This window comes from Austrofundulus limnaeus, unplaced genomic scaffold (assembly GCF_001266775.1).
Source record: "Austrofundulus limnaeus strain Quisiro unplaced genomic scaffold, Austrofundulus_limnaeus-1.0 Scaffold7, whole genome shotgun sequence".
NCBI classification, from domain to species: domain Eukaryota; kingdom Metazoa; phylum Chordata; class Actinopteri; order Cyprinodontiformes; family Rivulidae; genus Austrofundulus; species Austrofundulus limnaeus.
The window spans coordinates 3,891,246-3,907,996 of record NW_013952409.1 but is presented as its reverse complement, the minus strand read 5'-3'; the positions used below and the strand labels follow the sequence as shown (position 1 = coordinate 3,907,996).

The 16,751-nt window shown below is 37.8% G+C and overlaps 1 protein-coding gene across 2 annotated transcripts in view; it reads right to left on the bottom strand.

Annotated features, from left to right (window-relative positions):
* The window catches only part of wwp2 (WW domain containing E3 ubiquitin protein ligase 2), a 41,854-nt gene that overhangs the window by 21,010 nt on the left and 4,093 nt on the right, over positions 1-16,751 (bottom strand). For both annotated transcript variants that reach the window (XM_014033528.1, XM_014033537.1), the window contains exons 3-9: positions 15,427-15,583; positions 14,993-15,114; positions 12,683-12,820; positions 7,344-7,419; positions 5,791-5,954; positions 5,276-5,525; positions 3,494-3,583 (exon numbers count right to left, since the gene is read on the bottom strand). In XM_014033528.1, coding sequence (XP_013888982.1) covers positions 3,494-3,583; positions 5,276-5,525; positions 5,791-5,954; positions 7,344-7,419; positions 12,683-12,820; positions 14,993-15,114; positions 15,427-15,583 — 997 coding nt within the window. The remainder of the gene's footprint in view (positions 1-3,493; positions 3,584-5,275; positions 5,526-5,790; positions 5,955-7,343; positions 7,420-12,682; positions 12,821-14,992; positions 15,115-15,426; positions 15,584-16,751) is intronic.

Genomic DNA, 16,751 nt, shown 5'->3' with positions numbered 1-16,751 from the left:
ATTTGGGTGATAGAATGCCTCTTTGGCCACTATGTCTCTGTGCTTCTTACAAACTCAGCTCAAACTCAGTTTCTTCTCTTTTATTATTGACACTAGCTACTTATTTACTGGAGCCAGAGAAAAATCATAGAGCCCACAGTGGCCTGCTGGTTCTGTATGCAGTTATTTATCTGATTATATCTTTGTACCAGTCGTGTCATTAGCGATCCACTTCATTTCTTTCTTGGAACTACAAGTCTAATCTTACAAAACCAAGAACTGCCAGTTTAAGCTCAAAGTCTGTCTGCAATCCTTTCTGGATGCTCTACTCATTACTCTACGAGCCTGTCTTATTTGTAGGATGATACAAACTAAGCAAAATGACATGTCGCAAGTGAAAGTTTGAATAAAGTTGCATCGTAGCTTAAAAAACTCCTCTAAACATTAAAGATAAAAAGAAGGAACCGTTTTCTGCAGAAYGTCAGAGCATTAATAAATAACAACAACAAATCACTTTACTTTGTTTCAGCTGTTGTCACATATACTAAATTGTATCCAGAAACAATTTTAAAAATAACTTGTATACTACAGTAAAACTTTTTTTTATTTTAAACTACATGCTACAGAGGAGCAGCTGTGTTTTTAGACATCTTCTATGAAACATATTCCTGCTATTTTTAAACTGGACGAAACAACACCAAACCCACGCTAATGGCTTTTGTCTTCAGAGCCTGACGTTATTGCCTGGAACCGATTCATACCCAAAAAAATGACCACGGTATTAATAGCTTCAGCTCTGAGTCGACCATAGCTTTTCTTTTGTCAAAAGAGAAAATTAAGGTCACAACTGAACACACAAATGGGCAATTTTCACTCCCACTTTGCTTTTGGTGGTGCTCGATAAAAATCTGCTACAGTTAAAGTGTTGCAATGAGTATTTCACCAAACTGCACATGTTGTCAGCTCTCAGCTTTCCTTTAACTCCCACAGTCCAGTCAAAAATATGCCTTATTTTCACATTTTTTTAAAGGTCATGCTTTTTAGAAATTGGTCAACCACAACCCTGAGAATCCACCCTGGTGCCATCTCTCTGTATTGAGGTACAGCAGCTTGCRGAGTTGTCTTGTGGCAGAAAATATCTGGACAGAACTGAAGTCCTGTGAGTCGGTGTGAGCTCTCAGAATGCAGTGAGTGATTTAAACATTTTTTAAACATTACTTTTGCATAAATACTCATTTTTGGTGCAAAAAGACTTGGCAGTTCACATTAACAGGAGTGCTATGACACAGGACTTAATTCATCTATTTCACTAAATTCAAATGTGTTTTTGTGTTTCAAACTCTCAGAGATGTTAAACCTGCATGGCATCTCAGCCTTGTTCTTGATTTATGACCAGTAGCACTGATGGATTTACTTTTCAGTTTGATTTATTTCGAACTGATATAAATGCACATTTGAAAGAGGCATTTACTGGAATCATCAGATCTTTTGTTGCACCACAGAACATCATTTACTTAACTGATTAAAGACAAGTTTACATAGGAAAAAAGAAGAATACTATACGTTGTGCCTTAATGTATTACAGAAATAAAAAGCATWTTCTTGAGAGACGTTCTAGAGAAAGACAAATTGAATTTCAACACAAATATCTGATGGTTTGAGGCCGTATCCTGACAGCTCTGATTAGTAGAACTTGGATTTGTTCAGCGACTCTGCATCAAACAAAACAGAAAAAGTGACTGTTGTGCAGAAACACCACAGCCACTTTAAACCACAGCTCCTGATTACTGATCACAGCTTTGATTGAGTCCTACAAAAAGAAACAGCTCTTTTCTTTACTCTGCTCATTTCGTCTTAGAAAATCACTGCTACACTTTGGTTTGGCAGAAGWGCTTCAGTTCTAGGTTGGCCTTTCTTTTCTACTCAGGACATCAGAGAAGTCATAGTTTAGTTAAAATGTAATAATTTTATGCTTTGAAAAGTAGTACTTAATATAACCACAAAATGTAGCTTTACAATCTCATAACTATTGTTTGTCTAAACAATCTTGTGATAAAAATGATGTAATGGAATTGAAATATTGTGTTGGGCTGGTTTTGTGACAGGCTCAYGAGCACAGCTTGACGTGAAGACGGCTTCAATATTTTTTCTGAAGTTCCTGTAACTGCAGGAAAAAATGTTTACTAACTCCGAGAAACCCAAAAACCAGAGCGGTTGTGTTTGTGATGCATTTATGCGCAACAGAACATTTGATTAAAACGATWGTAACTCATAAGTTCTCCCTGTCCTAGCTTTGGATGGCTTTCATTATTTCAGTTTCCAAACCTCAATTGCCCATCWACCCCCACTCTGCCTCTAAACAGTTCCTGGTGTGTACATCTGGAGCGTTAGCCCAGTATTAGCTTGCTAATTGATCCTCTGAAGGGCCATGGCAGCCAGCACAGTGGTGGATGGAGGTACATGTGGCACTAAGAAAGGACTTTTGTTCTCCGGGCCCCAACACTCCTGTTCCTTGTATGGAAAAACTGAGATGGGGGGTAGAAGTTTGAAGAGAAAGAGGGAGGGGTGTGTGTGTGTGTGTGTGTGTGTGAGCGTGTGAGAGAGAGACCTTTTCCTAAAAACGGGCCCTTTTTTTCCTCTCTGTCACACACACTGTGAAAATCAATAAATAATCAGGCCAAGTAAAAATGTCATGAAGGGGCTGAACCCTGGCAAGTCCAAGTGCTCGAGGAGGAGTGTTCTGGTGCCGGCTTAGCAACAATCAAACYGCTCGATTGGGGACTAGTCTCACTGTAATGTGTGTAAATATGCCAGAGAATTATTTTGTTGCCCACCCCAACCAAAGCAGTAATTTATTTTACATCACTCTGCCCATTTTTATACACAATAAATAAGAATTTCTTGCACAGAAGGTGCAGGATTTGTAAATTTACTACATCTTGTGATCCAAATAGTTACTCACATATATATATATTTTTGTACTTGGCTTTTGGATTAGAAACTCAAAAACAAATCCCACCATTTTCAGTCCACCACTTGTTTATCAGCTACTGTTAGTTTTTAAAAGCTTCAAATTGGGTATTTTTTTAATGAAAGTCAAACATATCAGTTCACTTCATATGCTTGCCTTCCTGCAGACAGAACTTCTTAAAGTCAGTCAGCTAACCCTCATGTGGAGTTTCTATAGAACACCCCCACTTCACTCACATTTATAATAAAAATGTATGAAACTAAATACACTCTCCATCAAAAAATGGATTCATGAGTTTTTTTTTAAGATAGACCAAATATTATCTCTAACAACATAYTTGACATTAGATCTATTTTGGTACCACCCGTAAAGCAGGAACTTCCTGAATGAGGACAACTATGAAAGACATGACCACCTGATTTTTAAAATCAAATGTCAACCATCACAGTTTAATCTTGTCCAAGCTAATTGCAGTCAAAATAATCAATGTGTCAACAGAAAATAAACAAACAAAAAACAAATGAAAAATTGTAACGGGCATACCCTGGTGGCAGTGGTCTCTCCCAAGTTGTGGTTTTGGTGTTGTGGTCGACGTAGTACACTCTGCCGTGAGGTAAAACCCGCTGCTCCCAGCTGCACGCAGAGACAAACACACACGTTTACTCAAACACTGAACACGTCACAAAAACCATCTAAGATTTCACATTCAACACAAGTAAATATAATTATTCTGAGAGGACAGGAAGTGCCTCACATTATCTGCTTGTTATATAATGATTGTACATTAACATGAAYAGGGAGGAGCATTGGAGTATTAACACTCTAGCTGTCTAAATCTGTCCTAATCACCTGTAATTACTCACTTAGGTTATTGGGTAGTAAGTGTTATTTGGTACATCTCATTTAACTTTACTAGCCATTTCTGGGAGTTTTTCTTTGCCTTAATTCACCCTATTAAAGCTGAAGAACTGAAAAAGAGAAGGAGAAAATAAATCAATCTAACTGTGTCTACAACTCATTTTCTCCCATCTAGTCTGTAAACAATCATTTTTAACAATACAAAATAAAATCACTGGTTTCCCTGATAGTATACCAGGTTTGTGAATTATTATTTTACAACATAAACCATCATATAAAATTAGATTCAGGTGAAATGTAACATCATTTACTCCTGCCTTTAAATATTATTGCTCTGCATGTTGTGCAGCCTTGAAARGCTATTTTGACGTCACATTAAAGGTTGCTGGCAGTTTCCGTGGAACACCTAAAACATTATTTACAGCTACAAAAAGCCACACACCCTAGTTTTACTACTATTTGAACAATATAAAGGAAATGAAAAGTTTTAGTATGAATGGAATCACGTTTTTCTCACAGTTTAATTTAAATATTTGTGACATATTTATGTGCCCAATGAAATTGCATAGCTATGTCTGACTACGTATATGTAKAGGTCCCAAAAACTGTAGCACGTTTTGTTGGAACATAAATAAGCTACATCACCAAAATTACATTTAAACTGAGTGTAGGGATGAGTGATATGACCAAATGCATTTATTATAACAATAGTTTTGGAGCTTAATTAAAATATGTGATAATATATTGAAATACTATAAGCCACACTTTAGTCATGGTAATATTGTATAATTAAAAATTATAACAAAATGTAGTAATTAATTTTTTTCATTTACATTATTTCTCTGACAATTATTCCCTCACCTGGATAAAAAACTAACTTTACAACCATCTTCACATAAGTAACTTTTAATTCAGTCCAGCATGAGAACAAAAACTAACCATCATATTTGACTCAATACATTTCCCTGAGTGACCAGACTTAGTAGAACTTAGGCATCATGCAAGATTTGGTGTAAATGTATGCTGAAACCAAGCTGTTTTAGTCAAACTACTGTTTCAAGGCAAAAGGCAAGACAAAATGTTTGTTGATAAAGATAATTTAGGTGAGAACCCAGCAATAAAATACCTTAAAAATGTATGTAAAGTGTTTGTTCTGTGAAATACTGCTTTTTTCTTATGTTTTTTTGTATTAAACCTGATTTTCTTGTAGCATTTTCTAATGAGTCACTTCTTGCATTATTTAACTAAATGTAAAAAGGTTTGTGCTTGCTGCTCATTTGTTGCTTTTCTAGCTGTAGACCCATAAGACGCAATGGTAGGACTGTACATCACTATAATCTAAAAGTATCAGTTTGAAAACTCTGAAATGCCATTCCTGAGTTATCTTTTAAAAAATAATTCTGTATGAAACTTTGAATATTTTAAACKGCAACCCTCAGAAAAGTGAGCTGCTGATGTGATTCTTACCCTGCCGGGAGTGAGTCTGTGGTGGACTCTGCTGTGTTGTTGCATGCCTGCTCCGTACCGGAGGTGGCACTGGGACTGGGCTCCATAACTGTGGCTGGAGCCAGAGCATCCTGACCAGGAGAGGGGCTACTGCTGTTGCTGCTGCTGTTGGCAGCTGGAGATCGGCCCGACGGGGAGGATGGAGGAGGTGTCTGACGAGCCACGACTCCATGACCGCTCTCCACCCCATTAGGTGTCAACTCAACTTTGTCTAGTGCAGTGGAGAAGAAGACAGGAATGCAAGGAAATGTTTTATAATACAGAATAAAAAAAAGCAAGATGTAATCATATTTACCACCAAAAATGAATCCTTTGCATTTATGTTTCTAAAATAGTACAACTTTTGAGATTTCACCAGACAACAAACAATGTCTCACTGCAATAACATAAAAATCAACCTCATTTGGATCATTTCTATATAGATTATTAAGTTTAAAATKTAGAAAACTTAGTGAAGAGGTGAGCAGACTCCTCACCTGCAATGTTTACAGGGCTGCTATGGCTTTTTGAGGATTGATGTCGACCAGATGAGCCGGTCCCCGGGATCTGCTCCTCAGTAAGGTTCCCATTGGTCAGAGATCCCTCTCTGGATCCCCCCAAAGAGTCTCCCTGTGGACCCCCCATTGAATGTCTGTTGTTTCTGCAAATGAAAACATGTTAGGTGAGAAGATGAAAGAAAATGAAAAGAAGAAACAAGGAAAGCAACAACAGAATCAACCTCCACATCAARATGTAGAGGTTTATTTTTCTCTACTCTAATACCAACTGTTGTTTCTGACCCAAGGCTGGTGTGCAGGTGCAAATATGATCACCAGCAAACCAGCACACCGAAACACAATCAAGAGGTGTCAATGTTGGCTACYTTTCCTTTTGGACACCTTCATATTTCCCCAGAGCTAAATATAACTTTGCTTTAACGTTGAGAACTTTCATACATGTTGACTTTCTGCTCCAAGGTTGAGGAATGTGGCAGCTGTGCTTCGTCAGCCACGAAGAAAACCAGATTCGGGATTTTGCTGGTCACGTGCCACAAAGAAAAAGGATGCAACAATTCATCCTTGACACTGTATTTGTATGTCACTGTCAAAGAATTTATTTGTGTGGGTGCTTATCGAAGCTTAAAAACATGCGTCAGTTGGAGACATGTGCTCCTGCACAATATGAAGCTGCTCACTGCTTCTCCRTGACAGCAGCGGTTTGAGCTCTTGGCTGAACTGCGAGTAATGCCCCCCCACATCGCTCAGAAGGAAATACCATCTGACCTTGTGCACTCCCACAGCAAAGCTTTGAAATAAATGCAGCCTGCTCCACTATTTATTATCCCACTACAATTCAAGCCAGCGAGAGCAGCGTCTGAAACCACACTCAGCGGGGAATAACATGCTAGCACTCTGCGTAATGCTTCTGTTGACCAAACTGGCACTGGACTCGTTAATTTGAGTCTTTTCTTTTCTTTCTTCCATTTATTTTTCATACAGTTACGTCTTGAGTTCATTTTTTACATAAATGCTCTGCAAACAAAATTATAGAAAARGGTTTCTCAACTTTATTTTTGTGCTATTATTCTTATTATAATACCACAAGGTCTGCAGAGTTTTGAAACCAGCGATATGAAAAACGGTCATGGATTATGATGCCTGAAAAGCAATATTTTTTGTCTGTGATTATGGTAATAAAAGCTGGCAAAGATTTCAGCTCATTCTCAGACATGTGTAGCTATTTAGAACTATCTCTTGGCAGACATGAAACTTGAAATAGTGGGAGAATTTCCCTTTTGCATAGTGTTTGTTGGTTATCTRTAGAATACGCACAAATTCAGATAACTAATTCAAGCATCTTAGTACAAACCTTAAACTTTCAATTCCCAAACAAAATAAAACAAAAATGTGATATTTCTTTTAATTATTTAAAAAAGGGAACACGACAGCACTCTAAAACATTAAAAATAGCATACTCTGAAATTGCATTTTCCCTGTATTTTGTCTTCAGAGAGTAAAAAATGTCTGAATTTAACTCTGTATGTTCAGACCTATTGTGTGATCCAGGACTAGGGGTTTCCTCACTCTGTGTCCTCCTCAGATTGGGTCTGTCAGACTGAAGTATCTCTGTAACACAAACACATCACCTCTTGAATAAACAAACATGAATGCAAAATACTATAAGTTATAACATTTAGTCCATCAACCTGGAGTAAATTGTGTTAAATTAAGAAAGAGAAGCTAAAAGCTAATCTGATAAAGCTAAAAGAACCAAAACATTAGCTAAAAAGGGACACAGCACTAGATGAGTTAAAAGCTGAAAGTAGTAAAATGCTGGTAAAATACAGCAAAAAAGCTGAATATTGTAAAATGTTTGTGGAAAAGTAGCAGAAGGCTAGCCAAAAATAAAAGTAGTAAGGGGATAGTTAGATGCCAAAAACAGCAAAAGAATAACTTTAAGCTAAATGTAAGAAAATGTTACATGTAAAGCAACAGTAGCAAAATGGATGTTAGAAGCTACAAGTACCAAAAGGGTAGCTAAAAGTAGAACTGTAGCTAAAAACAGCATAAGAAAACAAAAATAAAAACCAGTATGCTTAAGCAGATTTCACCAAGTACAATGTTTTGTAAAAATGTGTAAAGACATCAATGTATATCTATTTGAAAATAATATAATTTTTATATTATAAAATGTATATGCTTCAAGGCCTCAAGGCTGATGGGAGTTTGACAAACTAGTATTAGCAAGCACAAAGTCAGAATAAAAAGTTTCAGTAAATCATTACTCAAGCTTTATCCTTAGGCTATGGTTGTGAGCAAAATTTACATTAGAGCTACGAAAACTATATACCATAMGTCATCCCCAAATTGCTGTCAGCAGTATTCTTTTCTTTTATTTAGGCCTTAAAATCAAAGTAACCCTGGAGGTTTAAAGCCTGATGATTTTTAATCATTTTTTAAAAGTGTCTGTCAGCTGCTCTGTAGCTCGTAAARTGGAAGAAAAACATACATCACATTTAATTTTGTTTAGATGTGATGTTATAGGCAGCGCTGAGTGTTTTCTGGGATTTTTGTAGCAACATGTTCATTATATTTTTTTCTCTTTTCATCCATTCTTGTCATCTCTCTGCTGTCAGTGTAGTAAAAACACATAAAAAGAGGGGAGTTTACAGTAGAGAGAGAGAGAGAGAGAGAGAGAGAGAGAGAGAGAGAGAGAGAGAGAGAGAGAGAGAGACTTCTAAAGACAAAAAAAAAAGGTTTTTAATAACACTAGGAGAGGCTTTAAGCAACAAAATAATTTTCCTTAAAACCAGCATCAGTTCCAGTCTCTCCTGAGAGGATTTACTGTCTCCTTGAACAGTTCAGGGTTTACTCGTCTTCCTCACAGCTGTCGAGGATGAGAAAATGATCACACGGAGGCTTGGACCACTTCACGTTCATAAAAAAATAATAAAGTCCACACAGCCTTAACACATGTGGCAGTGGAAATACTGTTAGTGGTTTAACGCAGACCATTCATCCTGGTGTGTACTATTAGTCTGTGCTGGTTTGTGTGTGTAGCGGCGTGCGGTCTTACCGGTGTGAGGGAATGTGTGACTTACGGTCCCAACTGTGACTGAAAACCACAGGTCTGCAACATGTTTTTCATTAACACTAACTTTCTCCTTTACGTGCAAAAACACACCGTCATCCAGCGAGAAAGGCGCTCATACCGGAGGTGGGTGCCTCAAACGGTGTTCATGTTTACACACGTACAGTGCATCCAGCTATCTAAAGTAAAGCAAACAGGTACGCTTCTRCAGGCTCTTTTGCATAAACACGCACACACAGAGTTCTGTTTTGTGGCCATGAAAGAGCTTCTTGTGTGCAGACCCAGTGGACACAGAAAAATAAACAGCGGCCTTGAGGAGAAACCATTGTGTCATGGCCCGCTAACTGAGGCCATCACCCCCACCCTTGAAACGGATCGGGCCTAATTACTGGTCTGGTGTGTGTCCGTGTGAGCGCATAAAAGAGCGTATACCTACAGAAACATCTGAGCAAAACTTATGTGAAATTTCGGGAAAGTGTGTGTGTGTGTGTGTGTGCGTTACTCATTGGGCTGATGGTCTGAGTGTGTGTCTGTGCTGTGGTCGAATGTGGCTCCTGCTTCTGTGGAAAAGGAAGTTTGAATATGTGAGAATCAGTCGGTTTGCACCAGTATTTCCAGAATTAAAATCTTTCTGCTCTGGCTTCTGTTTCTACCATCTTTCAGTGTAAGGGCTTGTTTATAAGGCTGACCATGTGCACGAGTGTGTGTTTTTAAGTGTTTGTGTCATAAAAGCTGTCAGAAAAAAAAGGTTAAATCTGAACGAACAGAGTGACTTTCAGAATGAGAACACAGAGTGCCTTGACACCAGCAGAAGGGAACACACTCCTGCCTTTATGCACTTTATTCATTCAGGTCACATATGCCTGCACGCATGCACACACATCACAAAATGTAAAACACGTGTACATACACATCTCCACGCACACGCATAAAACCACAAAACATATAAAGACAAGTGCCTCAACACTTCAGCTCTGTGTTCATTTATCTCTTCTCCCCCTCATACAATCACACACACACACACACACGCTCATGACCTCTGTCATTCATGCAAGTCAGGAGAGGAAACCCCCCCAACACACACACACACACACACCTTTGGGATCACAGGAGGCAATTGTACTGCTGAGCTGCAAGCAATGAGGCTCAATTACGCAATTCTTAGAAACAAATTAGACAAAGTCGCTCCTGATGTCTGTGATTATGTGAGCGGAGAGACTCCAAACAGCAGAACATGGAAAAAAAAAAAGAATAATGTGGGGGTGGGAGTGATTCATTCACAGAAATTTAACCTGTGCACACGCTGAATCTACAGGCACAGATTTTAACTGCATTTTAATGACTCGTTACTCTTCTCATTTCCTCACATCGCGAGTCATGTTTTTTTTTCCTTTTTAAAAAACAGGTTGATTTAATTTTACACTAAGAATTTAACCAGATGATCAATGTCTGAAACTGGGACAAGAAAAGGAGAAGAAAACATTTAGCTTGCTTCTGTCAAAACGTATGCTAAGATAAACTAAACACACTCYCTCATTTCAAACCATTAATGATACATGTGCTGAAAATATACAAGACCAATTACTGTTATTAACTCAAAGCTATAGTGTGTAAAAACGAATTAGTCTTTTTTTTAAACTTGCAATTTATTACTTTGAAAAATATATTTTTTATTACCTAAAGATTTTTCATATTTATTTGTTTGGCAGGTCATTCTACACAGGAGAAGAGCCAGAAAACAGCCGTCAAAGCAGCATCAGAGCAAGAGTACGGCTCAGAGAAGAAGAGGAATAAAACTAAAGTATAAAACAACAATACTGTTTTTGACAGGATTAAAAATACAGACTGAAGATATAGAACATCAAACTCTGTATTACTACTTATCTGGCATTTAGATGAAAGTTAGTTATWTAGAATTTAAGACAATTGCCATCTCCAACGTGACCACTAGATGTCAATAATGGTTACACACAGTCCCTTTAAAAATAATTCATTTACTTTCACATGCCATCTATAAAAACCTGTGGTGAGATTCATCTTTACAGATTTATTACTCCATCCTTGTTCAGACATATGACGCAACAGAATACATACATGCACAAGTCCTTTTAATGTTTAAATGTTCACAAAGAGACATATTTATACGACCATGTTGTGGCAGACACCAGCCCACGCTGCTGGCCCAGTGTTCATTCAGCAGGACATACTGCAGTCTCTATGTGAAGCTAAATGAAAAGTAGTGTGTRCATGCTGCATGGACTTGGCCACACGTTTTAGGTGCAGCTCGAACAGAGTATTAGTTAGTATTTGCTTCCAAACCGTAGAGGCTGGTAAAATGTTAGTGAGGTACCTGGAAATGGAMAATGCTGTTGACTGATTGAAGGCTTTGAAAACTTTTTTCTTGTGAGTTAGTCTGGGAAACTCACTTTAATGTGAGGTTTAAGTATTTTCCCATGTTGATGTTTAAGTTCTGTGAAWACAAGGTAGAAAGGCTGCAGCTGTACACATTAAGTATGTTCTGTTGGTATCAAGTTACTTTTACAGTATATTTTGRCATGTTATTGTTGGCACATCAGAAGAACTTCTGACACACCATTTAAACATCAGCCAAACTCTCTGCTAAAGTCCAGGCTTTGCTGAAATAAAAAACAACTCATGTATAGACTAGTCTTAACTGCTGGTGGGTGTGAATGCAGCAGAAAAACTGAAATTACTGACAAAAATCACCATAAGATGCACATTCACTGTAGTTAAAATAGAATTTCAAAAAGAAGTCCATTCTGCTGATCTAACACATTTAGGAACTGTCTTTATCTCWCTGAATGGTAAAACAAAAGTCAAGTCAAACTTAAAAGTTACCTTAAGTTTCCTCWGCTCAGTTTAACTAAAATTTCTGATGTGAGAAGGTCTGATGAACCAAACGAATAATGATAGGTTTTTGTAAGAGAATAAACTCTATTTTGCTGTGGAGTGAAAAACAAATTACTTAAAAACTTAAGCAATACACTTGTGCATTGATCTATCCACATGCATGCTCTCTTTGGATAAGCTTTCACATTAACCAACAGCTGAACATGGAAAAAYAAAGCTGTAGCATCTGTAAAATCTTATTTGAAAATTACATCTATTAGTTAAAAAACGTTAAAGTTATTAATTTGTCCTTAAAGCATACACTTGGTTGGGGTGGAAACAAATCAATAACAACCATAACAAAAACAAAAAGATGAAAAACAAGTTGTGGTATTTAAAATAAATACTCATCACATACTTCCATATAGGATGAGATACAAAAATAATTTGCTGTTTTATCACAGATCAGACTTCAGAAGTGTTTATTACAGAATATAAACTAGACTTTAACATTACTTCTYAACAAAAATTGCTTTAAAATTTTGATCTGTGATTTGCCTGTACAATATTTCACAGTATAATAGTTGTGTTTTTGTTGTTATTATTCTGAACAGGTTCTTCTTTGGTTATTTTTTGTTTAGTTTGTCAAATAACTGCATTAACACACCGTTTGTAAAGCAGTTTTTTTTAAATAGTACTCAACACTTAAATATCTAAGTTTTTTTTAATTTCCTGTTATTAAACAGAAATTACACTGGTCAATTATAAAAAAAAATCACTGGCCTGAATTTGAAGATTTTTCACATTATAGCTCCGCTGTGTTTGGGTTTTGGAAATGTCTGTGGTGTGGACGCTTCCCGAAGTGCTTCTGTCCACAGTTCTGTTATTAACCTCACAGTTCTAAGTAGGTGAAGCTGAAGCTGTGTGTGTGGTAGAGGCAGGACTCACTGTCTGCTGCTGTGCTGCCATTGGGCAACGAGCCCAGATCAACAACCATGCCGTCCAGACAGACGTTAAGCTCCCCTCCTGCTACAACTGAGCCTTTGTTCTCCGTCTGCAGCACCAGACTCAGCTGGACGTTCTCCACTAGAGGGAGGAAGATTAGACAGACACAAAGAGAAAACGATGAGTGATTGAGGAGTGGAGAAAGTTGTGCGGTGAGAGAGACGAGTCATGTTGGGAAATTGGGCATTTTTTTTTTGTTTTGTTTTGTTTTGCTTTCAACCTAGCCCGGTAAAAACCAGACCCTTGTCCTTCACTTTGCTTCATACGAGGGTCTGGACTTGCGGCTATAGAGAAGCGATTCTTTCTGGAGGCGTGGCCTCTGCTGAAGTTTAAAATGATTGGGTCGGTTGGCCGCGACGTATGTTGCTGTGAAGGAGGCTAAGCTAAGAAGCTAACCGGAAATCGCGTGYGCTGTAAACAACCCTACTGAGAGGAGAGAAGTACCGAGCCGAACGAGATAACTGTAAATGAGAGCTGCTGCTTTGTCAGACAAATTTATTTTAATCTGGAAGCCTTATCAACACGGACTGGCTTCATTCACTTCCTCCACTGCCATAGCTAAACTAACTAGCAGACAATGCGCAGAAAATCGACGTTTTGTTCTCTGATTGGCCCGGATGAAAATTCTCCCGAAGAAATCCTTGTCTATGGGAGAAATCCCAGACAGAGCAGTGAAGGGAAACTAGAATTGTGCGGAACTGTAGGAAGGCAAGGGCCAGGCTACTTTGAACCTGGAAAGCATCACAAACTCACAGCAATGAAGGAATTGTAGGTCTAAATCAATTTTACCAAGAGTTTTATTATAATTTATTCATTAGAAATTCTATTAACTATTTAAAATCTAAAGGCATTTTTATACAATAAAATATGACTCCTGTTCCTTTTGGTTTGATCTGAGCGAGGTGTAGAAGTCAGATCCCTTGCTAACTGTTAGAATAAACAACGTTCCCTGACCGTACAAAAACAGAAATACCTCACCACCTGGAATTAACTGAGCAAAAAGGCAGAAGCAGCTTTTTGGAGAACCGTTGCAGAGATTGTTTCAGTTGGTGAGCGATTTTATAACAGTGGTTTTTCATTTCCTAAACCATGTCAGAACACACATCCTGTGACTGTAGAAAAGATGTCGCTGGAGGATCAGATCTGGCAAACAAACAAAACTACTAAGTTCACTGATGAAACTCCTAAAAGCTGGAACAAGAGCTTTTCCAACAAAAACCTGGAACCCTCTTACTAAAGAGTACAGGAACAGATATACACATGGAGCTTCAGGATGAAGCTAATTACTTCCATAAGCAGTGAACCATTTTTTGACAAACTTTATGGGGCCAAAAAAAAAATCTCAAAAGGTTGTGCTTAAAGATTCCTTAAACATGTAGTTAAAAATAGGAAAAATAATTAACAGGGGAATTCATGGAAAAATGTATTGGAATCAAACAACTGTAGCCTCAAGAAAACAATTCTAAATAATAAAATAAATAACTAACAAGATGAAAAAGTGCATTAGTGACTCATGTAACCTTAAGTGTTTTAGTGCAATTGACCAAATTAAAGCTTCTTTCTATTCATTTCTTGCCACTTATCCATGGTTAGGTAATGGAGACAACAGGTCCACAAGAAAAACCCCAGACAAACTTCCCCCAGCAGGAATCTCCAACTCTACCAACTGTTCCCAGGCCAGAGACGATACAAAATCTCTCCAGCGAGTTCTGGGTCTGCACTGGGGTCTCTCCCAGTGGGACGTGCCAAGAAAACCTCCAAAGGGAGGCGATCAAGAGGCGTCCTAATCATATGCATGAACCACCTCAACGGACTCCTTTTAATGCAGAGGAGCMACAGATCTACTTCCAGCTAAAACCTGGCCACCCTRCAGAGGAATCCATTTCAGCTGCTTGGATCAGAGATCTTATTCATTTTGTCATGACTGGTGAAACGTAGATGAACCAGTAATGAGAGACTTTGACCACGACAGACTGACAACGCCCTCAATATGTTGATCTCACTTCATCCTACCATCACTCATAAGCAAGATTCCAAGATACTTGAACTAACTTAAAAATATCAATATATCATTATACCAACTCATACTCGGATTTGACAAATGAGAGGRGAAATGTCTTCAAAAAAACAATAAAAAAAGAAGTCTTGTTGGATTTTATCCAAGCATATAGGATGTCCATGTCCTGGATGACTGAAAAYCTACACTAACAATGCTATGCACCTTTTTTTCCTCCAGTTTGAGCCGTTTCTTACTTTTGCCATCGTGCGTGCGCAGTGTGTCCAGCAGGTCTATGGTAGCGCTGCCCAGTAGCTCCTTTCTCAAAGTGTGGCAGCTCCACAACTTTAAATCCAGATGACTCTGAGGCGTGACGTTACTGCAGAACACAAAACAACGTGAACACACTCAATCAACCGAACCAGTTATTAACACACGATCTACTAAAAAAATATTAGTACATAATAGTTTAACTTTAGTTCTGTTCATGTTAAATTTTTAGTGTAAGAGTTCATTAAACTAAATTTCTACACCTTAAAAAAACTTGACMATTATCTAAAAAGGAGCAAAAATTATTACAATGGTGTTTTCTGTACCAATCTCCAACGCTTGTTCATTTTATGTKCTAAAATACAACTATTAAAAGACTTGTTTTTATGACTGTGTGAGCATGTGTGTGTGTTGCTCTCACAGGGTGAGGTCCTCGTTCCACTGCAGCTCCAGGTGTCCAGTGCGTTTGCCTGTTTTTTTGGTTTCACTCGTCAGACCGTCGGCAGTCACCTCAACAAACGAGCTGAGTCGAGAGTGACGATTCGGCAGTTTTGGAGACTGGGGCTTCGCTGACACCACTGCACACATGCACGCACGCACGCACACACACACACACACACACACACACATGCACGCACGCACGCACACACACACACACACACACACACACCAGCGGTTAAGGAGCATATTAAAATGTCTGGATCATAAAAATTGTGTTTTATTTAACACTGGATAATTTAGTGTGAATTAAACTCCCTCTACTGGTTTTTATACTAACATATCTGCAGATTGTGTGTATTGCAAATAAAATTAACCGATTCAACCACTCTTTATATATTTTATATTTTAACCAAGACTTTTTTTTAAATTTATGCCTTTAGTACAGCAAAGAAAAAAAAATCAGATAAAAGTGTTTGTACCCTTTTATTATAGAAAGAAAAAAAGCCCACAGTGGTCACTGAAATAATTTGAAACGAAAGTAATTTAAAAAATCAACTAATAAAAATCATTGCTTTTTAAATTCTGGTTCAACAGAATTGTTTCAAAAAATAACGAAAGTGTATTTGACAAAAATAGTAGTACCCTTTAATTTAATATTTTGTTGTATAACGATTTGAAGCAATCGCAGTAATGAAGTGATTTCTGTAGCATTTTGTGAGACTCCTGCACCTTTTGACTGGTATTCTGGCCCACTCCTGCTGAGGAAACTACTCCATCCTTAGGTTTGAAGGATTCCTTCTCCAGACAGCACATTTCAGCTCATTTCATGTGTTCAACAGGATTTAGATCAGGGCTCAGAAGGCCACTGTTGGAGGATTCTCAAACAGAGACCAAGTTTTCTGAGAGTTTGGAGAATATTTTGCCCCAGAATGTGTTTTTTATGCATTTTGTGTCGCAGTTTGCTCAGAATATAGATATAAAATATGCACATTCTGTGTGGCTGTGTGAGCTATCACACAAATGCAAACATGGCCCTCTTGTGGAAGAAAGAAAATGTGACATATTACTTTTACCGTTATAGCGAAAAGTAGACAAACCCTTAGGTCTTCAAATTAGGTTAACAAAACTTCAAAACAAAAACCATATGTGACATTTTAAGCTATGTTTTTATTAATTAATCAAAAACAAAGCTAAAATACTCTTTAAAAWCCTACATTGTACACAAAAACTGTTCGACTATCCTGACACTTGAACGTTTTCGAGTGTCTAGTTCAGGAAATTTTCTAGGTCAATTTTATGTCGTCT